This window comes from Alosa alosa, chromosome 1, assembly GCF_017589495.1.
Source record: "Alosa alosa isolate M-15738 ecotype Scorff River chromosome 1, AALO_Geno_1.1, whole genome shotgun sequence".
In the NCBI taxonomy this organism is placed as follows: domain Eukaryota; kingdom Metazoa; phylum Chordata; class Actinopteri; order Clupeiformes; family Clupeidae; genus Alosa; species Alosa alosa.
Window position 1 is genome coordinate 37,080,511 of NC_063189.1, and position 26,913 is coordinate 37,107,423.

General features: G+C 43.1%; 2 protein-coding genes across 4 annotated transcripts in view; both read left to right on the forward strand.

Moving 5' to 3' along the window:
• Positions 1-14,532, forward strand: part of glra3 (glycine receptor, alpha 3) — a 68,613-nt gene extending 54,081 nt beyond the window's left edge. The window contains exons 7-10 of one of the 3 annotated variants that reach the window (XM_048242626.1): positions 7,595-7,809; positions 8,842-8,988; positions 10,679-10,795; positions 12,177-14,532. In XM_048242626.1, the coding sequence (XP_048098583.1) occupies positions 7,595-7,809; positions 8,842-8,988; positions 10,679-10,795; positions 12,177-12,485 (788 nt within the window). In that variant the 3' untranslated portion in view covers positions 12,486-14,532. Of the gene's footprint in view, positions 1-7,594; positions 7,810-8,841; positions 8,989-10,678; positions 10,796-10,953; positions 12,101-12,176 lie in introns of those variants that run through there. The other 2 variants (XM_048242619.1, XM_048242612.1) reach the window with 2 other exon arrangements.
• Positions 14,533-14,675: 143 nt separating this feature from the next.
• On the forward strand, positions 14,676-25,684 carry hpgd (15-hydroxyprostaglandin dehydrogenase). The gene is made up of 7 exons (XM_048242651.1): positions 14,676-14,964; positions 15,090-15,213; positions 15,861-15,967; positions 16,654-16,750; positions 23,383-23,459; positions 23,783-23,946; positions 25,004-25,684. The coding sequence occupies exons 1-7, from the start codon at positions 14,872-14,874 to the stop codon at positions 25,125-25,127; spliced, it is 786 nt and encodes a 261-aa protein (XP_048098608.1). The 5' UTR covers positions 14,676-14,871; the 3' UTR covers positions 25,128-25,684.
• The last annotated feature ends 1,229 nt before the right edge of the window (positions 25,685-26,913 follow it).

Below are 26,913 nucleotides of genomic sequence, written 5' to 3' on the forward strand. Positions count from 1 at the left end.
TCACAAACCCCTGAAATATTTTCTCATGATCTCTTCTTGTTTGTTCCCTCTCCAAACACTCAGCCACTGCCTGCTGACAGTTTGTCTGCTCATGAAGGGGAGCCAAGCAAAGTCCCTGCAGTGCCATTGCAGCCCATGTTTATGGCCACGGCCCTGAGTTTACACTGAGTCGGTCTGTTTGTCCTTGCTGGGCTGACAGTGTAACACAGACAGTAGACTGAGGACACCTGGGACATGGTGCATCTGCTCAAGTAGATGCAGTGTTTAATGCAGTGTTTAATCAATGGCTACAGCTCAAGATCCAAGTGTGTGTGTGTGTGTGTGTGTGTGTGTGTGTGTGTGTGTGCAGTACTTATGTCATGACGCATGGCACACTCCTCTGGAAACACTCCATCTGGTCTGGAGTGGATGATGCCTGGAGCAACTGCTGAACTCAAGGAAAAGCTACAGAGTTGGATAATGAAGAGAGAGCACATATAGGCTTAGGAAAGTGTGTGTGTGTGTGTGTGTACGCATGTGTGCACTCCTGCATCTGTGTGTGCATTCGTTAGTGTGGACATGTCTTATCTGGTCTCTGTCAGTGCTAACCAAAACCCATATATCTGCATCTGCTCAACATATTCTTTAGGACACCGTGTGCATGCTGGAGATCGAGGCTAAACTGGGCACATTTACCGGCTCAGCAGCAGGACAGGTTCCTTAATTTAGTTAGTTAGTTAGTTAGTTAGTTATCATTTTCATACAACATACTGTGATTGTGAAAAGCTGTAGTTCTGGAGAGCTTCTTGGAACTAGTGATATTGAAGAAAAGACAGTGCTCTTTGGTGGGTGAGGGTCATAAACGGTTCAACAATTACAACAATTCTTAAAATTCTCAAAGCAAAAATCTTTTAAAAAAACATACTGTTAAAGCCTAACAAATCCTTCCCTCCCAATCCCCCTGCCATGCTTCAGCAGCGTGTCGTCTACATAAAGGGATGACAGGGGGGCTGTGGGGCCCTGAGGTGACCCACAGAGAGCCAAGTCTGCCCGAAGGGGAGGGCTGGAGGCTACGGGGAGCTGACATTTAACAAGATTACAGGGCTTTAGACGCTCTGGGGAGCAAGGTCAGGTGAACTGCCTGCTCTTGGTCATTTGGATTTTGGACGTCAAATCGGGGAGTGAGGCATGATAAGCATGAGCGCATTACAGATGTGTCAAAATATGGAAGCCAGAAAAGTTAAATAAATAAATAAATAAATAAAATAAATGCGGCTGCATTGAATTGTAAAGTGCTTTACTTTTGGCTCACGAGGCCATGGATTTGGGTGGATGTAGCAATGCCCCAAGGCTTCATGCTCTGTTGTCTTATTGCTCTGTCAGTGGTCAATGAATTAGTTTGTTTTGTTTGCCTCTCCCCGGGTGGTATTTTTAGTCTCTTCCACCGCTCAGCAGTGCTCGTGCACTTGGGCTGCAGTATGCAGTTTGCTCTGAATGAACATCAGCATGGGACTACATTTATAAACTTCAGGGCAAAGCATAATCTACAGGCACATTTGTAGAAATACTGGTATTAAAAAAATGGATTAAAAATTTGTATCCAAATACTCACACATATGCGCACACGCACACACACACACTCACACACACACACACACACACACACACACACACACACACACACACACACACACACACACACACACAACACACATGCTCAAGCACACAACACTCACACACACACACACACTCACACACACACACACACACACACACACACACACACACACACACACACACATACACACTGTGGTCAGGCAGAACGTGGGGAGTTTTTGCCTGGAGGCATGAGTGTGTTGCGTCGGCGTTGAGGCTGCTGCTGTGAATCGGAGGCGAGCGCTGGTGTTCAGGAGGCGCTGGGCTCGCAGAGTCCCAGGTGGGCAGCGGGGCTGTTCATTCATGAAATGGGCCTTCCTCCTTACAGAGCAGCCGGTAGAATAAAAGGATTAGCGCAGCCATTAAGGCTACTGCTGCGCATACCGCACAAGGGCCACTGGAGGGGCTAATGGGCAATAGCGCTAATAGGCTAATGGGCAATAAGCGCTAATAGGCTAATGGGCAATAAGCGCTAATAGGCTAATGGGCAATAAGCGCTAATAGGCTAATGGGCAATAAGCTAATAGGCTAATGGGCAATAGCGCTAATAGGCTAATGGGCAATAGCACTCTCTGGGCTAATTCTCCCACTCATCAGTTTACTAAGCGCCGGTCATCCCTGAAATAAGATGGAATTCTCGAAACAATATGCAACATTAAATAAGGATGTGAGGAGGGACAAGAGGGGGAGGAGCAGGTTGAGGAGGAGAGGGGTGCAGAGGGGGTTGGAGCTGTCGGGGAGAGAGACTGAATGGGATGCTCCCCTCTCAGATGACCTGGGGGTAGAAACTGACAGCTCGTCAGAGTTAATGCCCCCAGGAGAGTGAGGCCTTGTCAAGGTCCACAGCGCACTGCTCCCTGCCTGCTCTTCATCCTCCTCCTCCTCCTCCTCCTGCTCTTCCTCCCCTGGCTGTGACCAGCTCTTTGGAGGAGGATAGAGATTTTCATCAGGTTGCTGCACACAATCTGACACAATCTGTCATCCTGCACAATGTGTGTTTGTGTGTGCGTGTGTGTGTTTGTGTGTGCGTGTGTGTGATGTGTGTGTGTTTGTGTGTATGAAAGTTAAAGAGAGCTCCATATGTATGGAGTGTGAGAAAGAGTAGAAACGGTGAGGTGTGTCTGTGGATTACTGTTCTCTCTCTCTCTCACACACACAAACACAAACACACTGTGGTCTTGGGCAGAACGTTAGGAGTTTTGCCTGGAGGCATGAAGTGTGTTAGCATTAGGCGTTGAGCTGCTAAGCCAGGAATCGGAGGCTGGTGGTTTCAGGGAGGCTGGAGCTCGCAGGAGTCCCAGGTGGGCAGCCGGGGCTGTTCATTCATGAAATGGAGCCTTCCTCCTTACAGAGCAACCCGGTAGAATAAAAGGATGGCTTTTTGCCATTAAGGCTACTGCTGCGCATACCGCGACAAGGGGCCACTGGAGGGCTAATGGGCAATAAGCTAATAATAGGCTAATGGGCAATAGGCTACTGGCAATAGCACTCTGGAGCCTAATTCTCCCACTCATCAGTTTACTAAGCGCCGGTCATCCCTGAAATAAGATGGAATTCTCGAAACAATATACAACATTAAATAAGGATGTGAGGGAGGGACAAGAGGGGGAGGAGCAGGTTGAGGAGGAGAGGGGTGCAGAGGGGGTTGGAGCTGTCGGGGAGAGGGACTGAATGGGATGCTCCCCCTCTCAGATGACCTGGGGTAGAAACTGACAGCTCGTCAGGAGTTAATGCCCCAGGAGAGTGAGGCCTTGTCCAAGGTCCACAGCACTGCTCCCTGCCTGCTCTTCATCCTCCTCCTCCTCCTCCTCCTGCTCTTCCTCCCCTGGCTGTGACCAGCTCTTTGGAGGAGGATAGAGATTTTCATCAGGTTGCTGCACACAATCTGACACAATCTGTCATCCTGCACAATGTGTGTTTGTGTGTGCGTGTGTGTGTTTGTGTGTGCGTGTGTGTGATGTGTGTGTGTTTGTGTGTATGAAAGTTAAAGAGAGCTCCATATGTATGGAGTGTGAGAAAGAGTAGAAACGGTGAGGTGTGTCTGTGGATTACTGTTCTCTCTCTCTCTCACACACACACAAACACAAACACACACACACACATACTCTCTCTCTCTCTCTCTCTCTCTCTCTCTCACACACACACACACACACATACACTTTCTCTCTCGTCTCTATCTCTTTCTCTCACTTTCTCACTCTATCTCTCTCAATTCAATTTCAATTCAGGTGAGCTTTATTAGCATGACAAATATTTTTGCATTGCCAAAGCAGAACATTCAAACATATATTTACATAGAAAATGCTTGGAATACAGAACATGGCAAATAGAGATGCATCCAAGATTAACAAACAAACTGGTGAGTGTGTAAGTATGTACAGTATGTGTATCTTTTGTGTGTGCATGTGCGTATTTGTGTGTGTGTTTGCGTGTGCATGTATGGTGTCTGTGTGTGCCCGTGTATGTGTGTGTATGTGTGGTGTGTTCTTGCACAGTGTTTGATAGGTGCCGTACTGTCCCTTGCCTTATGGCATTCGGTGACTTTCTTAGTCTGCCTTTTTCTATGGCTAGACCATGGTCACTGAGTCTGTATGTGGTCAGGATCTGCCCCTGCTTTATACCTCTAACTCTTTTGTCTCCTTTTGCCAATGTTCCAAATATGGGACTTGTTTGAAGATGCATCAAGAATTTGAGTTTTTTTGCATAGTAGTTCATAGTTGTCTAGTTCTGCTGTACATGCATTGGTTGGTGTTTTATTTTGGATTTTTAAGATCAGTCGGCAGGATGACATCTATAGGATGTTTGCCCCACACAGTGTGCCACACAGCACAATAAACTGGATTACACAGTCAAAAATTTTGCACCAAAACATGTATTTTTATTGCATATATGTACTTTTTTAGTACATTCACTGCCATGCTGAAACTCCCTGATGTAGTCATAATTAAGCCAAGGTAAGTGTACTGCATTGTGTGCTCTATCTGTGGTATCTGTGTTCCTGACACCTGGGCTTCTTTTGGAATATCATAATATTTGTCTTTTTTTAATGTATTGTCAGGGCCCAGTGCTGACAGCATTTCTCCAGCAGGTCCAGGTGCTGCTGTAAGTCATGTGCAGTGGGAGACATCAGCACCAGATCATCCGCATAGAGGAGGAATTTAATTTCTTTCTCATGCAGAGCAAGGCCAGGAGCTGTAGACTGGTCCAACTGCACCACTAACTCATTGATGTAGATATTGAACAGTGTTGGATTGAGCTACAGCCCTGCCTTACTCTAACCTGACTCTCGCCAGATGAATTTCGTTCCGCTTAGCTCCGCCTAGCTTCACTCACATCCACCTGGGACCTCTTCCGTTGAGAGTGATTTCAGCACGATATGGTAGAGCCAATCAGGACGCAGGGCGGGAGTTTCATAGATGTGACATAGCGTAAAAGCGACTGTGAGACTGTTATCAGCGTCACGGGTTGGCTTAGATGTGAGTGGTTGAAGTAGCACGTCAATAGATGACGGACAAGTGGCTTATCCAATCATATGCAAGCATTTTTTGATTAGGCCCAGCCTTCTGAAGCAACACTTCAATGGATTGATCCCAGATGGATGAGTGGAGCTAGGCGGAAAGAAATGCATCTGGCGAGAGTCAGGTTAGCCTTACTCCTCTTTTTTGAGTGAAGGACTCTGTAATTATGTTGCCAATTTCCACAGTGTTTTTGTTTTCAGAATACATTGTCTTTATGAACTGGTATACCCCCTACACCACTTTGTAAAAGTTTATCTTATAATCCCTCATGCCAAATTGAATCAAATACTATAAAATGCTGTCAAATCAAATCAACAAAACAAGCAAATATTTGTAATAACTTACATGTTTAGTTATTAAGGTCGGGTGTATAGGGTGTAAATGTGGTCCGTAGTGCGGTATATATATATATCTTGTGTAATATATCCTTGGCTCTAGGTGTCAGGAAAACAGCCCGAACTTGAGGTGAGGTTGAATAGTTTGAGCATTGCTCCTTGCAGCTCAGGGGTGCTGTTTTTAATAATTTCTCCTTTAATATTGTCCCTCTCTCTCTCTCTCTCTCTCTCTCTCTCCCCCTCGCCCATCCAAAGGCTTAGTTAGAGAGGATGACAACAGACAGCTACCGTACAGTGCTCTTAAAAGTGCAAAGCCAGAACGAAGTTATTTTTTAAAAGAAACAGGTGTGGAAATAAAATAATACAAAAAATGGCAAATTTTTATAAAGAATAAAACTAAATGGCAAAAACCAATGTCTTTCATCACAGCCCTTTGCCACAGATTATTTCCCCATGCAAATGACATTCATATTAAATGACATTGCTAATTCATACAGAAAGCTTTCTTTTCATTTGTGTGTTTAACAATTCATGTTATGAAGAATGAACTCCCATGCCAAGCATGAACAGTCTCAACAACATTACTAATCTGATGGCATAGTACATGTCAAGTTGGTCAGGGACAGGAATCTATTTTTCGTTCAGTGTCTGCTCGGTATCCTTGGTTATGGGGAAGCATACGTACTTTCGCTTATTCAAAACACGTCTTTGTATTTCAGCCAGAGTTGTTATTGTCTTTTTGGCGAGAAGTTTCTTCCTGCTGGATATGGAAGACTGTGTCTGCTCTGTTTAGTCCATTATGTGGAGTTGAAGAATATTTGTCTTTGCTGTATACACTTGTGTCAATGGTATCCTATGTATTCCTGCCTCTGTTTGTATGTGTGTGTGTGTGTGTGTGTGTTTGTGTGTGTGTGTGTGTTTGTGTGTGTGTGTGTGTGCACAGATGTCCGTATACACACACACAGCCACATAGAGAGGCTGGTGTACTCACACACAAACATAAACACACATTCTCTCTCTTTTTCTCTGTTCCTTTTTCTTTCACACTCACAGACACAGACACAGACACACACACAGACACACACACACACACACACACACACACACACACACACACACACACACACACACACACACACACACACACACACACACACACAAACACACACACACAAACACACACACATGCACACACACACACACACACACACATGAGGTGTTTACATAAGGAAGTCTGCGTGCTATGTGGACTGACACTCGGGCGGCAGGCGACGGTGCAGTGGTGAGGACAGGGTCAGGGGTCAGACGGCATCTCATCAGGAGAGTGTGTGTGTGTGTGTGTGGGGGAGGGGACAAGGCTTCATTAGCTCCCACAAAGAGTGACCGTGGCAGACCTGCAGCAGCCACCACCCACACCCACCCACGCACCCGCTCACTACTGCTCTAAGGGGATAGAGCCCTGTAGAAACACACACTTACACACACACACACACACATACAAATATGCAAGCACACACACACATACACACACTACTGCTCTAAGGGTGGAACCCTGTAGACACACACATACACACAAACACACACACACAAACAAATCGCATTAACTCATCGCTATTGCTGGCAGCTGGACCTTGAGCACACAACATCCGTTGACTCGTGCCTCCTGCCAGAGTGGTTTGGGCTGCATACACAAAGCTCTCTGACAAAGAGGCTTCACTGTGGACCACTCTGCATCTATTGTCAGTTTATGCTCAGGCGGCCAGAATCACATGCATAGCTCATCTTTGGGACTTGATTTGGAATGGGAGTTAACGATCATGCTAGGTGAATGGGAGTTAATGATCACGCTAGATGCTTAGGGTTTTGGGCAGCTTTTGTAGATACTAAAGGGGACATTATGGTGCATGATGAGAAACATCATCTTGGTACTTAACGGTCATTTGTTATTATTGTTATTATTATTGCCTAATAGTTCTAGATGTTTTGTCTACTGTTGGTGTGGTGTCCCATGATGAGTTATGTCATATGTAAGAGTCCCTCTTGTGGTCCTGCCCTGTGATCATCTCTCTCTCTCTCTCTCTCTCTCTCTCTCTGGTTCTTTGACAGGTAAGTTCACCTGCATCGAAGTGCGCTTCCACCTGGAGCGTCAGATGGGCTACTACCTGATCCAGATGTACATTCCCAGTCTGTTGATCGTCATCCTCTCCTGGGTCTCTTTCTGGATCAACATGGACGCGGCGCCGGCTCGTGTCGCCCTTGGCATCACCACGGTGCTCACCATGACAACGCAGAGCTCAGGCTCCAGAACATCGCTGCCCAAGGTGCGCCTACGAGTGAATGATGCAAGGGTTGCGCTGACTCTGCATTTGGATGGGTGTCACATCTACAAATGTGCCCATCGAGATGATGCATGCTGTTGAAGCCAATATGTCATTATATATTTACCTCAAAGTAGCTATCTTATTAGAAGCTTAGCAGGCAGAAACTGTATCTACAAGGAATAATATAGGCGGTCTTATCATGAATGAAGCTATTTTGTCCAGAAACTTGAGGGCGTACTTGAGTAGACATATTATTTGCAATTAATGCCTTGTGATCTTTTTTCATCGCACAGAATAGTTTGATGTGTAAATACATTTTTGTGTACTCCAAAGGAATTGTGCAAATGGATATATTCATGTGACTGTTTTATACATAATTCAGCTCACATGTATCTCTGTGTGTACATGAATCACCACATGTGTGCATGGTGTGCGTGTGTGTGTGTGTGTGTTCATGTATGCAGGCGTTTGTGTCTCTGCGTTTGTGTCTCTGTGTGTGTGTGTGTGTGTGTGTGTGTGTGTGTGTGTGTGTGTGTGTGTGTGTGTGTGTGTGCATGCATGCAGGCGTTTATGTGTGTGTGTGTGTGAGTGTGTATGTGTGTGTGTGCACAATCTCTCCATTTGTGGATAGCCTTTACACTGGATCACAAAATCGGTTCTCCTCAACCTCAAGGCACTGATGCGTTCATCACAGAATGCATGTGCCAGATTCACCCATGCAAGAATCCGCATAACAACAAGACCATGTACCATTGCATTTTAACCCTTAAGTGCTAACCACTAGTGCAGTGCCTCACGCATTAAAAAGTAATAACCCTCCATTGCGCAATGCAATTAGGATCTCCATGAGACAGGATTAAGCCTATAGAGCATTATCTCGGATCAGGCAGATGAGGGGGTGCGAGCCGTGGCCGGGAACCAGTTCTTCATGAATGAGTAACAATCGACAGGGTTGTTATGCAGATAAATAATCCACTAACTGTGCGTGTGGATGTGTAACTGGTTTATGTGTGTGTGTGTGTGCCGCCGCAGGTGTCCTATGTGAAGGCCATAGACATCTGGATGGCCGTGTGCCTGCTCTTCGTGTTCTCCGCCCTGCTGGAGTATGCTGCGGTCAACTTTGTCTCCAGGCAACACAAGGAGCTCCTCAGGTTCCGCAAGAGGAGAAAGAAGACCAAGGTAAGAGTGTCCAAGGGCCCTTTGATACCCCCAACACACACACACACACACACACACACACACACACACACACACACACACACACACACACACACACACGTAGGGGTTTCTGAACAAATTACAGATAGAATGAAAAATAACTCTCATGAAGAAAAAAATACTGTAAAAAAATAACATTGATGATAAGATATAGTCTTCCTGGTTTCTCTAAATGTCTAAACTGCTTTCCTTATGTGTCCAGACTGCAGATAAACTATAGATGATTTGATAGCAAAACTGTCAATACAAACTTCAACTGTTCTAGTATGGATAGGTCATGGCAGGATAAGTCATGCTTGTGGCTAGTAGCGTGACAGTGACAGACAATTACAACTAATTGCTGCTTAGGAGGGAAAAAAGCAAGTTTGTTGCAAGTGATTAAATCCTCCAAACACAGTCAGCAGCAGAAATGAGGTTCCACTTTCCATCAGACAAGACGTAAACAGTCTCCAACTGATGAGTGAGAGTGAGAGGGCCTGAATGAATGGAGCTGCAACTGACTCCTGAGAGATACTGCTGGCCGGCGCCGCCACTGAAATTAGACTCGGACAGAGACCCAGAGAGATTAGTGGCCCTGATTTTCAGATTAATGGAGTTTTTTTTTTTTTTGCCTTTTTGACTCCTCAGAGAAAACTCTTATTAAGCACAGACGGAGAGCAGGATAGGCAGGCGACCGGGGCAGGGTTGGCGTGTGTGTGTGTGTGGCGGGGGTTGCAGGGCAATGAAGAGCCTCAGACTAGACACCTCCAGCTGAGAGAGGGGGTAGGAGACGGAGCTGCGTGGCAGGCGGGCTCACAGGATGCCTGAGGGTCCCCTTAATATAATCTTAAACCTCCCACTGCGGCCAAGGGCAGGATTAAAGGGCACAGGGCCTTCAGAGACCACACAGGAGTAAAAAAAAAGTAATGGCCAGCAAATACTTCATCACCCTGAAACCATCATCTGCCAAAAGGAGTTCAGGATAGGTATTCGGGCATCTGTCACAAAGCCCACTGCGGCATAAAGACTCTGGACTGGCCATGCCGAACTCTCTACTCTACTCTATCTCTGCCACCTAGTGGCCATGGTCACTTAGTGCAGTGCACTAGTGCACAGTGGGAAGGTCAGGGCGAGCATGTTTATTTGGAAGCTACAGCAATGGGAAGAGTATGAAGGTGATTTCACAGCTGGATCTGTCCCCGGTCTCTCTCCTCTCTCTGAATAAGTTGCTGCATGTAGGCATGCACATAGCACAGGCTAATGCAATGAGACGATGGGCTATGATGCTCTTTTGGGCTAAAATTGTAAAAAGAATACTGCTCCATGGAATTTAGCAATCATGGCTCTGAGACTTGTTAATCCAACGAAAATGTCAGGAGATCTATTTCCCTAAATCCAGATTGCTGTCAGATACACAGGGTAAATGTGGGGTCAACAGCAAAACACATATTCCATTTCAACCATGTCATCTCATATATTTTACCCTGATATTATTTCTTGTTGTGATTTCTATGGTTTCTGTTCTTGCATGTCTTATTTTAGTACTGCATGTTCTGTACGATTTATGCATGTCTTCTTTGTGTTTGCTTTCTTCTTGCTCTTTTGTTCCTTTCTGTTTTACCTCTCTATCCCCTCTGGTGCCTTTTCCTTTGTCACTCCGGTTTGACGACAGAGTCTCACGCCAGTTCTCGATGGCGAGAACTCTGACTCACTGCGTCGTATCAACGGCATGAGAAGTGCTGAGCCCATATATGGATCTATGGGCCATATCTACAGTCCAAACTACAGGGTAAAATGTCCAAGGCCACAGCCATCATATCCTCCATCTCCCCTTAAAATAACAGCACCGTTTAACTGGTAGTCTCCAAAGAGAGGTTCCCAAGAATGCATTTTATATTTGATGTTTTTGACGTTCCATTACTTCATGTTCATCTTGATTCAATTCAGTCCCATGTGGTGCAAACTCTGACTGAGGAACAAGAAGAAGAAGAAAAAAAAAGATGAGTGGCATTTTGAAGTCCTTCATGGACACATTAAAAATAAAAGGATTTTGAATGGGCCCCAGAGTCACGCTAATAAACATGAAGCAGGAATTTATGCTTGTGGTGTTGAGTTGCATACAGAATGCAAATCTTCATAGTACTGCAGGCTATAAGAGCAGAAAACCTTCCTTATTTTGATCACCAAAGGAGGTTGAGAGCTTAATGTTTCTGATGGGGAGGCCATATTCATACTGCCTGCTCCATATATGAAAATCCCTTGCTGCATTCATAGCACCCCAGCCACTGTGTTTCATTAGCATAGGTCATTAATTCTCCAGCTGGCTTCCCTCTTCACGTTCTCCTCTCATTGCTGATGACTGAGATTCCCGTTCTCATTTAGGAATGAAACCCATTTTAATGTTTTCATTGTTTTCTGTTTTAAGTGTTTGTGTTTGTGTGTGTCATTCTCCGGGTGGGTAGAAGTTATTTTGTGTTTATTGTCATTTCATTCACGGGAAATGTACTTGTGTTCCAAGAACATTGATGGTTTTCATTAGTGTTCCATTGCTACATACAGTACAAAGAGCTTTTTCTATGTTTTTCTTCGTTTTCGTCTGCAACTTTTCGCTGAAATGCTTTTGTTTTTGCATTGATTGTTTATGAAGGACACATGCTATGTCAAGGCCAATACATTTGGGGATACAGCCAGAGACTTATCAGAAAACAGTCTGTGTTTGAGAAAATGACTCAAAAGAAAAAAAAGCATTCATGTGTACAGTTGCAGCATAGTCTAGACACTAGCCCTCCCAACAACGATAGCTATAGCAATCAGATGGAGATCTTTAAGTGGAATTTGACTCACATTTGAATGTGTAACACAGAGCCAGGGCATTTTGCTAGTCTTTTTGTTGGACTTTTCTTTTTTTTTGTATTGATACTGCAACTGCCTTCTGACCTCAGGCACTTACGGTAGCAGATGATTTGGGTGGGTTAGGGATATAACAGGGGTAACACCTACAGTACCCTCAGGGCCTTCTGTCTGTCTGCGCTTCCCTCATCTGGAGGAGGAGGTATGGGAGAGCGGGCGGAGTGGCAAACGTTTTGGGGCATTCTCATGGGGGGTTAGGAATATAACAGGGGTAACGCCTATACTCAGGGCCTTCTGTCTGTCTGTGCTTTCCTCGTCAGGAGGACGACGTGCGGGAGAGCCGCCTGAGCTTCACGGCCCCAGCGGGCGCCACCTGCACCACGGGGAAGGACGGCGCCGCCCCGAAAGCCGCCAACAACAGCGCGGTTCAGCCGGCCCAGTCCAGTGCCCAGGCCGCCGCTGCCGCCGCAGCCAAAAACCACGAAGAGATGCGCAAGCTCTTCATTGACCGCGCCAAGAAGATCGACACTGTCTCCCGCGCCGGCTTCCCCCTGGCCTTTCTGTTTTTTAACATTTTCTACTGGGTCCTGTACAAAATCTTGCGCCATGAGGATTTTCATAAGTCATAAGCGTGAGTGTGACAGAGCCACCTGTAGAAGTACGGGATGGAAAGACAGCATCCTTAGGATGTTTTACATGCCCCTGTTGGCAACTACGGACCACTGAACAGTGACATCCGCTGCAAAATGAAGTCCTGCCAAGACACCCAAAACACACACTTGCAGATGTGCACACACACAAGCTAATACATCCAAATTGACTTGACTGCACAAAGAACCTGTAAAAACTATTTGGGATATGTCTCAAAACTTAGCTGCTGTCAAGATGTGCTGGACTGAGCCCACAAGTCCCCATGCCCAAAAACAAACCAAGCCAACCACTGAGGTCTCTATGCAACATGGAAAATGCATTAATGTGGTCCAGATTATAATAATTAACTCTCCCTCTCACTCTCTCTCTCTCTCTCTCTCTCTCTCTCTCACACACCACACACACACACACACACACACACACACCTACTCAAACATGCTGATATACAGTACACATATCACATATACTCCCACTTTCTGCTTGAAAGTTGGAGCGGCTCTGTATGCACCCTGAGCTGAGAGGGTTTTGATATCCCCTCTCAGCCTGCAGCTGCTTGAATCCAAGCCCCCACCCCCTCCTCACCACACACACACACACACACACACACACACACACCAGAGCACTGTTGCACACTGCCTCTTATCCACTCAAAAATGAAAATGAAAAATGAGATTTCCCTCAGCAGCACTAGTTGTGTCTTACAGCTCTACTGCCAATGTTGTGTCTGCGTCTCGTCTCATACTGTGTTTGTATGGGCTACACACCTACTGTTTGTAACTTGGGACTTAAATATCACACATATTTAAAAACACAGGTTTGATCACTGATTTTTGATGGTAATGTTATTTATTTAAAGAAGCAAAGGCCGCACAGCATATCATTTGACTTTCAGTTGCCTAATATGCTGTGTTAGTCTTTTGATCTGACTAAGCAGATTTCTGAACCGTAACCTCAGGGGGATTTAATGACACATTGTCTCCAGACACTGAAACTAAATATGGCTTTCCAAACATTTAGACAGATGCCTGTGTAACTTGATTACCTCTAAGCCAGTATGGTAAAGAGTCAGTGGAAATTGGATTGAATGGGATTCTCTTTAAATGGATGAAATGTTACCAATGTAGTTAAAAATAAAACACTGACTGCATGGGTGGTGTGGGAATGCAAACAGACTTAAGTCAAGACTTTAGTCAAGCTGATTGGCTTTGTATACCCTGAAATGTTTATCAGTGCTTTTTAGATTGTCATCACTGAAATAATATGAAAGAGATCCACAGGCCAAGATACGATGAACTGCTGCATGCTTTGGAGTTGCAAAACTAAAATGTTTAGAGATAGATTTCCAGTTGCAGTCAAAGAGAAAGACACAAAGGGTACGAGTGTACCTCTAAAGAGATGCCAGCCCTACCCTTACCTGTATTGATCTTGTGTTGTCCAAACACAGTATCTGAAATAACACAAGCTATTAATATAGTGTTTATCAATATACTTTCTATTTTTATTTGATTCTAGTCAGTGATACAACCACTGTATTTCTGATTGGTGGCTCTTATTCTTGAAAAGAACAAGTCGTGCAGGAAAGATCCTGTAAATCTCACATTTTGAATATTACACAATAATATACTGAAAAACAAAACTGTGCCATATGCTTTGGTAAAACATATCTATACTCACACATTCCTTAAAGCTTTGTTAGATACATAGATTTTACTACCACTTCATATTAATATTTGACACAATTGTACGCAATGTGGAAGATAAAAAGGAGTTGTACATTTCTATAATGCAAGTGAATTTAATAATTTATTTTGTACAAAAACATAAAATACATGTTATGCATGAAATGAAGTTGATATTGATGTATTTTATTTTTTGAATTGAAATTGTGAGTTGGATCTGTTTGTTGACGTATTCTAGCTGCTTTGACTGAGGGACTGAGGGGAGATGAGAGATGAAAACACACATGCTTTCTTCCATGTATGTAAATACTTTTCATAAAATAAATACATCTCCTTCAAAACATCATCCGCCATATCATGCCCTCAGTAACATTTTGTGTTTTGATATGGACATTCAATGGCAGACAACTATTCAGGACAGATCAGTCAAATGATCATACGCCAAGCAATCTGTTGGCTGAGATTGAAACACGCGGAAGTAAATGGAAAACGTAGGTCACTCGGTGGTGAGTTGCGGTCCCTCCCGGTGGTCAGGTAGGTTACTTCTATTGCTCTGTCTAAGGTGAGACGGGGCAGGTTATACTGTGGAGAATATACTGCCACACGCCCCCTTCTGACAGCTGATCAGTGTCAAAGTAACAGAAAGCTACATAAAGTCTTGCATTTCGCTGATGAGGCTTTAAAAATGGCTCTGTGTGAGAAAGTGGCACTAGTCACCGGTGGAGCTCAAGGAATCGGTAAAGCCGTGGCAGAAGCGCTACTCAAGAATAAAGTTAAGGTTAGTTCTATACTCTTCTCTTTACTGATGTGTTGTAACAGGTTTCTAAACTGTAGTCATTTTTCTAAAACGTTTGGATTGAGGTTGCTTTTCAGAAGTGTTCACTTTTTGATGCTTGCTTGTAGGTCGCAGTGGTGGATCTTAACCATTTAGTTGGAGAAAAGTGCAAGAAAGATCTCGATCAAGAATTTGGAAAAGAGAACAGTATTTTTATCCAGTGTGATGTGACACAACGAGAGAAACTTCAAGGTAAAGTGACATCGTCAACATGATATTGCATTTTTTATAGCCTATTTATTGGAGAGATGAAAGGACATTGCATACAACTTGCTCTGCAAAGTAGCCTAACATGTAAGCGATTGCCCGTTGTAGAACCACATTTTAACAATTTGACAGCTTATGTCTTTCTTCACTCTAACACTTCAATGTATTGAAAGGTATCGTCTTCTGAACAGAGTTCCATTGTTTACAAAGATCGGTGCTTAATGCAGCTTAGAATTGAAAAAGTGCCGTAGGGAAATGCTTAGGAATGTTCTCGGACGTCCTAAGTATCTGCTTTCAGGTGGCAAATAAAAGAACACTGAATACAGTCCATGCATGACTGAGCAGTGAGTATGTCCTATCATTCTTTACAGATGTAATAAGCTACAGATAGTGAAGCTTATGTGGTTGCGCCTTTATGCGGAGCATGTTTATTTCCAACATGCTCACGGCAATCTTTAATTGAATGTTTCTTTGTGGAATGCTGCAGCCAGGTGTCAGGTAAGGCCATGGGCTCCAGCCCTGTCCCCAGTTGTTTGAGCGTAAACTAGTTACTCGGCAATGGTGAAAGGAATTTTACACCTCCTGGCTGTGCATCCTAACCTAGTCATCCAAACATGGGATGTGTTTTCCAGGTGCCTTTGAGAGTACCGTGCAGCACTTTGGAAGACTGGATATTGTAATTAACAATGCTGGCATCAACAATGAAAAGAACTGGGAAAAGACAATTGAGGTCAATTTGGTAAGCTGATTTGGCATGCAAACCCTACATAATCCTTACAGTTGAGAAGATCGTAAAGCTAACAGTACTTAAGACAAAAAGTTAGGTCGGGCATATATCTTCATTTGTTTCATATGTCCACATGTTTGTTTACATGTAAAGTTGCAGCTTACATGATGTACAATTTGCACATTCATCAGTTACATCCAGTAGCAGTTGGAGACACCATTAGTGTAGATAAGTAGTTCTGTCTCACACCTCAACGTCTCTTAAAATCCAGAACCAAACCACATCTGACTACTCCATATACAACTGGTTGATTTTAAAGCACACAGCCACACACAGAGACAGCCATGTAGGCCTGAGCCCGGTTTTTGCTGAAAATGTGAAAATGTATTCTAATGATCAAGCTCTGTGTGCCAGAGAGGAACTGGAGCATGTCTCTCTGAAGTGCTGGGAATTTACTTTGAGTTCCGTCTCAGTCAGGTCAGCCCAAGTATAAACAGAGCCTGATTGACAACTACCCCGCACCGCCGCTTATACACACACACACACACACACACACACACACACACACACACACACTGTGCTTGGGGCTTTTTTTTTTAAGAATCCAAAATAGTATGCAATGCCGTTGATAGTTGCAGTTGATGGTAATGGCTTGCCAATGGAGGTTAATCCCACCCGTCCTGTATTTCCTCTCTCAGACGTCAGTCATCCAGGGCACATACCTTGCTTTGGATCACATGAGCAAAGAACATGGCAAGGAAGGAGGCGTCATTATCAATGTCTCATCCATGGCAGGTAAGAATTTAAGCTGGCGGCTAGACAGATCTGCATTATGTTTCAACTGCAATGTTCCCGCTACCCTCCTCTAAAGTTCTCATTCCCTCCCTTAATTACACCTTAAAGCTGTCTACACACCATGAGTCAAGTGTTTGCTTAGCTGGGTGGCACTCAAACAAATCATAAACACTTGGTTCTCCATCAAGGGATTGTGTTTTGACATATCGGGGAGTGAGAGGGGGAGAGTGATGCAGCAGTAAGCAATCATAGCCTTAGGGGTGAAATCTCATGTAAGGCTATCATTTAGGTAGCTCTGCAACATGAATGCTTGCTTTCATGCAGCAGTCAGGGTTGAGGCAGGCAGTAGCAGAAGATATGGAAACTCCAGTTCCAACTAAATATGGCCTCACAGCAACTGGACAGATGTCGGGCCATAGTCCTGAAAGGCTAAAATCACTGAAGCACTACTAAATAAATATGCACCATAGACTTTGGCCTCCTCTCCGACTGTGTATTTAATTTGCTGTTATGCATATTTGCACAGGGTAGGGGAAAAGCAGTAAATAAAATGAACCAGGGGTGGGTAGTAACACGCTACAAGTAACGCACATAGTTACATACAGTATGAATGTTCTGTATGGTGAAGTTATAACCAGAGTTCTATCAGTAGAAAGCAGAAGGATCAGCTGGCAATGGATTTGAAGTGACTGCTTTTCGACCCTCAGCCACTTGCTTATTCTGGCTATGACAAGATAGCCTACACAAGTGTGTCAGATAATATTATATAAGTATATTAAATAAAATATATTTGAAATGGGCTGTTAAAATATGTTTGGCTATATGACTAGCCTACAAAGAAGGAGAAAAGCAAACAGGCGTAAAGGATAGGCCTACTTTTAAAGGGCCATCACAAATATAAAAATGTTTTAAAAAAAAGCCAATGTTGTGAACTTAAAGTCAAAATTGGCTGGTATTTAGCAGATGCTTTCATCCAAAGCAACACAGACTCACAATGGCGGGTTTGAGATTTGAACTTGGGTCCAGGTTCTATTTAATGTTGGTATTCTCAGGGATAGCATCCTCAGTTGATGTCTAGCAGCCCCACAACCTGTCAGTATTAAATGCTACTTTTATAGTTGTACCAAATTGCTATATTCCATAATATGCAATTCTATGATTGACCATTTATGATCATCATAAGGACAGTCATGCTATATTTTAGACTTTCACATTCCTAACTTAAACAAAAAGGTAGTCTTTGGGGTTGCTGTGGCACAAGTGTCCATATCATCATCGGTTCCAAGTGCCCATAGACATCTCCGGAATAAGTCCCGCCTCCGAAACCAATTTAAATCCACCCAACTTCCAGGCGTCGAATGTCTATGGGAAATAACATGGCGTTTCGAAATATCATACCTGTCAAACATCTGTAGGTGGCGAAGTAGAAAAAAATGGTGGGCCGATTGGCCTATACACTTCTGCCATCTAGTTTCCACTGGATTTTTTGATTGTCGGTGACGTTAAAGTAGAAATCAGTAAGAAGCACTAAGCTAACGCACGCTTCAGACGCAGCGACTCCCTGAGTCAAGGTTGCATAGCAACGGCAATGTTTCATAGTTTGTGTTCACCGAAATGGAGTTCGTGGCACCAGAGCCTGTCTACGGAGGTGGCACTAACCCTGCATGAAATCGCCATGTTTGATAGGTTGTTACATTCTGAAAATGTTACTGCTCTGATCAAGGTCATGCAAAATAAAGCTATCGAAAGCTATTTCTTTCTTTTTCAAATATCTCAATAACAGCCAACAAACTCTCAGCACAGTCAAACCAAAGTTAAGTCATGTTGAAAAGAGGCTGAACCTTTTTACTGAACGATTTACTTTTATAGTCCACTGAAATCACGCGTGAATCACACGTGAAAATGACCATCATGTTAGGTTGTGGCTGGTTGTGAGCGGATCTAACACCCTCCTCCTCCAAGGTATTACATCGGAACTAGCTCCGGTTAGCATTAATAATCGCTTTACTACTTTAACGGCACCGACAATCAAAAATCCAGTGGAAACCAGATGGCAGAAGTATGTAGGCCAATCGCCCACCAGCTTTTTTTTCTACTTTGCCACCTACAGAGTTTGACAGGTACGATTTTTCGAAACGCCATGTTATTTCCCATAGACATTCGACAACCGGAAGTTGGGTGGATCTGGATGTTTCGGGACTTATCTTAAATAAAAAATCTGTGATGAAGGCTTATCTCTACGATACTTGATCTCTCAGAGAAACAACTTACAATCAACTACATCAGATGTTTACAGTAATTTATTAGCAGCATCAGTAATAAATAAATAAATAAATAAATAAATAAAACATAGGCAATAATGTGTATGGAGACTCATGTGTGTACTTTATACCTTGTTGAAGTACATATTTTTGTTAATTAATTCTTAATATTGATAATTGATTGATAATTTGATCAAAGTGTAGGTCTTCTGTACCTCCTCTGGGAAAAGACAAGGTCAATTTGGTAAAATCTGATTTGGTAAGAGCTGTAATCTGGATTGACCTCAAAGGCAGGTCAAAGACACAGATTTTTTAAATAGTATTGGGACAAATGGCTTTCTTACTTACATTAAATAAAACATACTTGCTCATCAGGAGCACTGTTCCAAGGTCATGGGTATACCTCAGCAGCCAGAGTGTTTGCTCTGTGTTTCTATGTTTCGTTTGTTAGTGGAGAGAAAGCAGTTTCACCAGGTTTGACTCAAAGCAGTGTGAATTGCTGACAAATGGTTTGTGAATTCAGCTTGAGCCACATAACTTTCAGTATAAAGCAGCAGTTCTCAAGCTCTCAGGGACCATCATTCTGACTAAGGAAGCACCCAGAGCACCAGTGCTTAATATAAGATAATGATGCCTGTAGTGAAGCTATATTATTTCATGCATGATTAGGTACCACTAGTGATGCCTTCACGGACCACCAGTGGGCCAAATACCCAGATATGAAGTAAATATGTAATTTATGTAAAAATATACCAAGTGTATTGTATCTATACCTATCTGTATCGGTGGCCACTGTTGTCAGACTGAGTTTATGTTGGTATTGGATAAAAACATTGACAATCGTGTTCCCATTAAGTGCTTGATTAATGACCATCCTAGTCGTATGACCGTCTGTTAACAATTCTGTGACTCATGCCAACTTGGAACCCTCCATATCGGTTTAAGGTTACTGTTATTCTAAGGAAGACTGAGCTTTTACTGGTGTAGTTAAAGCCGATCTTCTGCTCCGGCCTTCACACATGTTTTTGCTCTTAAATAAACCAGGTACTGTACTGCTTTTGTGTCTGCTGTTTGCTCGTGCCTCACATATGTAAACACGCCAGGGGAGGGCAGTTATGGAACGCTGGCTTGCCATGGTGATTTAGAGTGCAGCTGTCTTTTATATTACCTTATGAGCACACAGATACTGTCACACTAATTGTGTATTGCTTGACATTACGTTATGTTATGCATATTTAGTCAGTTCGTTGATATCTTCAATAATGTAGGGTCCTTTGATGCATGCTGAAGTCGACAAGTGCCGGCACAAGCCAAGTCAGTCCTTATGATAACATGTGGAGAATCTTTGTTATCTGTCTCTTGTCAGAGTTTAGGATAGTTAGTGCCAAATAGCAAATACAAAACCTGCCAAAAGGAAAGCTAAACAAACACTGTTTGCAAACAAAACTGCACAACCCAGACTTTTCACTGAGTGAAAAACAAAACAACACAAAGGGCATTCAGGTCTATGGTGTCGTGTTCACATTGAGCGATATGTTATCAGCAGTGCTGCCCACAGAAAACACCTCTAATCTCGCACAGAGGGCAAAGCTTCCATCAAATGCAGATTAACCAAAAGCATGGTGGACAAAGAGCCGATAGTCAGCAGTCCTAAAATGGCCTTTTTAAGAGATTTGGGGAATGGGAGGTTAGTATTGTTTCTGATATTGTTACCTAGCTGTGAATAAGAACAGCCACATCTCAGAGCTGCCATAATCTGCCACACTCTTAAGCAACAGATTGATGACACATGTCCCTTGTGCCCATTAATGTGATTGGAGTGATGAGGTCCATCTAGCTGCAGCGCTGCCAAAGCAGTACATTAAAGGCTGCAGTCAGTTGCTCAATAATGCATCTGTGTTTGACAGCTGGCTCTGGTCTTCTTCTTTGTAGTGTGGTGCAATCCTCTTATTTGTGTCTGCTACAGATATGGAGGTGGGCTGGCCACACTCAAGTGTGTGTGTGTGTGTGTGTGTGTGTGTGGCTTTTTTCCTTCTTATGCAACCCTCTATCAGACCCTCAGTGGAAACGTGGTTGTTGTGAGAATGCTTCAGCATTTGGATTTGTTCTCACAACTAACCTGGAAATAAATCAACTAATTATAGACAAATTAATTATTCATTATTCATTTCATAAATACATACTAATTAATTATACTTTATGTAAAGCATACGCGGAGTTAGTGGGGGGGCAGGGGAGCACTGCCCCCCCTGGTGGAAACGGGTAATTGCATTGTTTCAAAAATTAGTGAAATACGTCTGGCATGACCAGATATTTAAAAAATAATTTAAATAACACAAAACAACAATATAAGGAGCGGGCTGCAGTTGATAATGGGAGCAGGCAGGTTTTCTTCTCTTGCGATCTTTCACATCACATTGAAAGTGACATTACGGCCAACCTGACCACCAGGCATGCAGGACGCAAAAAACGAAAATTAGTGTTGCACTAGTATGGACATCTTGCCGTGCCAACGTTGCAATAAAGGTTGCCTAAATGCCATGTATATAAATGTCCTGTCAGCTTACTAACTGATTTTGCATTGTGTGTAGATTTAGACTTTTTATTCCACTTTGTTTAAACAGCAAAGTGGCGAAGCCTTGTTCACCTGTTTGGAACTGGCTGGTGAATGTGACGCGCGTAGGCCTGGCTACACCATGACCCTCTTGTGCATCTAGGCCTACTGATACTGTGGATTATTTTTTTTCGTGTCATTGGATTACAGCAATTACTGCGTTTGGAGAGGCATCTGTACTGTAGGTGAACACTTCCTTTGATTCTTGGAGTTCTCGCTATGATTTAGGTCTGCCCTGCACTCAATAGCCTACAGTTTGGAGTTTACTTACTTTGCCTTTGTAGAATCGAATTTGAGTTTTCAATGACTCGTTCTCCTAAGCTAAGCATAAATGAACCGATGCATCTTGTTATTTAAAACTTCATTCTGCTGGCTCGCATGCCAGCAGCACTCTTGAGGCGTCGGAGGTATACCAATGTTCCACAAGCACAGCTAAGCTAGCTGGCATCTGTTACACTAGACTAGGCTATATAGTTTGTTTTTAATAGCAAACAGAAATGTCAAGATGGCAGGTCATTACATTCTTTAATTGGCAAAATATGATTGTACAACATATTTAATCAATGTGGCGCAAATGAGTCTAGAGGCGGTGGATTAATTTATCAAAAGTGAGCAGCAACCAGACTATGGGCTAAGCCCCGAATGTTTTCAACTGCTAGGCGACACCGAACGAATTGTTAAATTGTTACAATGTAATTATCTTTATTTAGCATGTTTGTTTTCTCCATATGTGCTCATGCTGTGTTCCCCAAGTGGTAGGCCAGGTCTCCGCTGCTACAATTATTATTTGTTTCTGCCCCCCCTGGCTCGAATGTCAAACTCCGCCTATGATATAAAGTAACATGGTCATGTAAGTGGCAGTTAAAAACAGACACAGACACACACACACACACATATACAAACAGACGTGCATACAGATACATGCATGTAATACAGACACACACTATCAAACACAAACAACACAGTCACAGACAAAGTTTGTATGAGATGAATCACCGACTGCAAGGCTCCTTCAACTGTGTTTATGATACGTCAGCCAGAACACACAAGAAGGCTTGTGTTTGTAAACAACAACACTGCCATCCTGTAGCATTTTTATCTGGGCTGTGGTGCATTTAACAAACTTGTGTTTATCAGATTACTACTCAGATAGTTTTGCAGTATTAAAAACGTGGTCAACCATGTATTTCCTGTCATGACTCAGACAAGCGTCTTTCGCAGGTGGTGTAATTTATGCGAGGTCGAGCTGCATATTTCCTGCTATGAAGGAGGGATGCGAGTGATTGATCCACAGCTGTGTGGGGTTTTTATTTGTCCATAAAAAGAGCAGCGTTGTGCTCTACAAGCCTTACCGTTGTTTTGGGAACCGACCCGACGCTTTATGTTTCCCCAGATCAGGCTGGCTTAAACTGAGCCCTGCAGCCAGCGGCAGTTTCATGTTTGAATTTAGTGCTGTGAGAAATCCTGCACGCTTGGAATGGTTTGGCTTTTTCCATGACGGAGACATTGGGAATTGGTCAGAGCTTTGATAATCTGCTGCCCATATGAGTGAACGGTGCCCTGAAGGTACCCTCAGAATCCCCATGGTTACTGAAGTGCTCCCAGTGGCCACAACACCTGACCTGATTAAACACTCTCAGTTAGTGATTGGAACTGATCGTTTGTTAATGGGGGCTCCTGTCTCTTATGTAGATAGTAAGCACGTTTAAATGTTCTCAGTGTAAATATGGTGTTTGTTTTGGTTGATTTCCTCACAGCTTTTCTACATTCCCCACACCAGCCAGTGTACACAGCAACCAAATATGGAGTGATTGGGTTCTCTCGAGCAATGGCAGTGAGTAGGCCCCTGTGCATGTTCACTAAATAACTGACATAATGTAAATGTCAAAGAACAAAAAGTCATTTTTTTCTGTTTGGTTTGTGTGTACACACAAATGATTCTCCTGTTTGGTTTATTGTACACAACATTTAACAACATGTCTTATTTGTCCTTGACTATTATTGTCTAGTCTCAATGAAGTATGTTTTATTTATTTTGTTGTCAAGGATTATACTAGACGTAGTATGTATGTCTCACCACCTCACTAGCACATTCCTTACTCACGGTAATTACTGCTGACCTTGTTTTTTTGTTGTTTATTTGTTTTTTGTTCATAGGACGCAGCTATTGTTGGAAACTATGGCGTAAGGATCAACGTGGTGTGCCCTGCCTTTGTGGACACTACCCTTCTCCAAACAATTGAGCAAGAAGACAACATGGGCAAATATGTCAAGTACAAGGACGAAATCAAGCAGAGAATGGACACATTCGGTGTGCTCAAGTTAGTATGCTGCAGTGCAGGAGGACTGGTCTGGACATCTATGGAATATAGACACAAGAACAGGAAGTGGTCTAGCCGTCTCCATAGTTACCATAGTTAGAATGCTGTAGCTTATCACTACCCGCAGAAGGCCCACTGACAAGAGCAGTCTGTGTGTCCTTGTTTTTTCACAACCCAGCCTTCCTCCTGGCTGCTCTCCACTCTGTCTATTATGGCCATCCTAGCATTGGAGATAAAAAAAAAACATTCAGGACACACAGAGATGGGAATACATCTGTTGCAACAGACAGATAACATGGCCGCAGCATCAGTGGGATCTCTATGATCTGATAATGTTCCCTTCGTAGACTTGAAAATTGGCCCAAGCAGAGAGCCACTTGTGAGATGGGAGGGAAGGAGATTGAACACTGTGATCTCCTGTAAGGTTTTTTTTTTTTCAAGAAAGTGCACAAACATGCCTGAAATGGTCTGTGCTTATCTAAATAACAACACCCGGAACGAAACGCATTCCAAGGGGCACGTCCAAAAGAATTTGCCTTCAGTTTATGTACTTATTGGCAAGCAAATTTCCCTTTAATGTTTGTAGCTGAATAAACTCACTCTTGATCAGTTTCCTGGTATGCTCATGTAACCAATTTTATGAAAGTGTTGGGGACTTTTAATCTACTTTCGAATCTATCATCAAATGGAATGCTGAAGTTCATGCCTGTCTGTAGGTAGATAGAAAGGGAGATATGCAGACATGGAATTGCAAAGTATTTTCCATAGAGAACTAGAATGGAGAGAGTGGAGGAACAGCTTTTAATGTAGGCTGTATTGGTTACAAAAGAATGAACACAAAGCACATCCTGATCAAATAGGATATTGTGAAAGGGTAGCCCTGCTGTGTTGTGTTGTGGAGTGCTATGGTACCGTGAACAGCTACCAAGACCCTTAGTCTTCCCCTCACTCAGGCTCAGGAGGTTGCTCTAGAGGTTTTCAAAGGATTTGACCATCCTATTCTCTCTCTCTCTCTTTTTCTCCCCATCTCTGTGTATGTGTGTGTGTGTGTTTGCAGACCAGCACTGATTGCAGAAGGCATGCTAAAGATTATCATGGACAGCAATCTAAATGGAGCCGTGATGAAGATCACCTGTTCCAAAGGCATTCACTATCACACCTATGAGCCTGCTTCTGCCTGAGACTGGGCTGGAGTCTGACCCTGACCACACCAGAGCCCTGTATGTTCCAGCTACAGACCAAACCATACTGTATGTGTCCTCTTCAACCCTGCGGTCTTGTTTTTGTTTGTTTGTTTGTGTTAGTATCTTTGTGAGGCCTGCAGGTGTCAAGTTACCAAAGTGCACTTTCATAATATTAAGGACTTATTGGGCAAAGGGATTAGCCAAACATCAAGGGCCTAGAAACTATTTTGAGCGAGCGTCTGAGATTTATAAATGATTAATTATCTCAGGCAAACTCACCGTGGTGGGAGTGTATGATTTACTGTAGGTCCTGGCAGCCCAAGGATCTGTAATGTAGCGGGACGGATATACTGTTTTAATGATTATAGCCATACTGTTCATATTTATTATGATGTCCAATTTACAAGTATAGCATTTAACAAATGTTTAACAAATGTTTTTTGAACTGCAAAATATGCAGCATATTGTCTTGATTATACATTGTACTGTAATGTCAAATATATAACATTTATTCTAAAACAATATTTAAAATAAAACAATGTTTTCTATATCTATTTATCTGGTTTTAAGACACAGTCGTTCATTGCCACGGCAGTTTGATTGATCAAGGATTCTCAAAAGATGTCATATTGTAAAAAGGAAAGGAAACGTTCACCCCTTTTTTTCTATGGTAGGTGGGACACCCCTGAGGAATGTCTCTTTGGAGGAAGGCATTCTGCTCTCCTGGCAGCTGTGTTTACAGGTTGCTCCAGGGTCAGCGCTGTGGCTGTAGGTGCAGACGTGTCGTTTTTCTGGCTGCTGTTTTGTGATTTATTCGCTCTTGTGACTTCTCTAATGTGCAGAGTTGGAAACTGGTTGTTGGAGTAGAGCAGGTTTTTTAAAGCTGTCTGGCCACAGCTTGAGTTTGTGAATGTGTGTTTGTGTAGACACAGCTATAAAAATCACACTTGATTAATACAGCCATGTGCTACAGTAAAAAAAAAAGTCAAAGCTTTCTCCGAAGCAAAAACTGCTTTGGATTTAATACAAGGAAACCCTGGATCCAAAACTGTCAGTTGAGCCAGCTGAACAAAGCCCTCTGACGTCAGGAGTTCATGTTGCAACTATTGTTATGGGATTGCATAATTATGCTTTCTCTGAAACAAAGGGCCAGGTCAAGTCTGCTTCTGACTCCTGCTCCAGTGAAAGAACTGAGGTATAGGTGTGATTGTAAATCATTAGGCAGCTTTCCAGCAAACGCTCGACACATCCCCAAAAGCCTGCTACTAAAACTGCATCTGTGTTGACGTGCCCCACTAATACCCTTAGAAGCTCACCAATTGGTTAGAACTTTAAGTCATATTGTGCACCTGTGTGAAAGTGTAGCCTACTCACTGCAAGTCAAGGGAGAGGGAGTTGGATCCCATGGTTTAGTGAACATGATATGCTTGTCTTCCTTTCTAAGCTTGACCAGTAGGTCATATGTTATGTGAGATGGTATGCAGTGAAGGTACGGGATGGGGTAGGTGTGTCTCGAAAACAATAGCTAAGGATGTGGTAACAATTTAAATCCCCAAGTGTTTAAAGACACCATGCTTCGTCATATGTGAAGCACTCTAAAAATTACCTTCACAGTGTATGTTATGGTGTTATTATTTAAAGGTAACTACTTAAAGGTGTGCATGCAAATAGCAACAACAGTACAGTTAGCACTGACAAAAGCTTGTTAGCGTGCAAACTGGTGTTCTTAGACCATCAGCTGAGAATTCATCTTGACTTGTCCTCAATTTTATTATGAATTAAT

Bases quoted from the DNA above. Each gene is read 5' to 3' on its own strand.
- hpgd (XM_048242651.1), top strand. From the start codon at position 14,872: ATGGCTCTGTGTGAGAAAGTGGCACTAGTCACCGGTGGAGCTCAAGGA. The intron at 16,751-23,382 runs GTAAGAATTTAA...ATTTCCTCACAG, and splicing joins CAATGTCTCATCCATGGCAG to CTTTTCTACATTCCCCACAC. The intron at 23,947-25,003 runs GTTAGTATGCTG...GTGTGTTTGCAG, and splicing joins GACACATTCGGTGTGCTCAA to ACCAGCACTGATTGCAGAAG.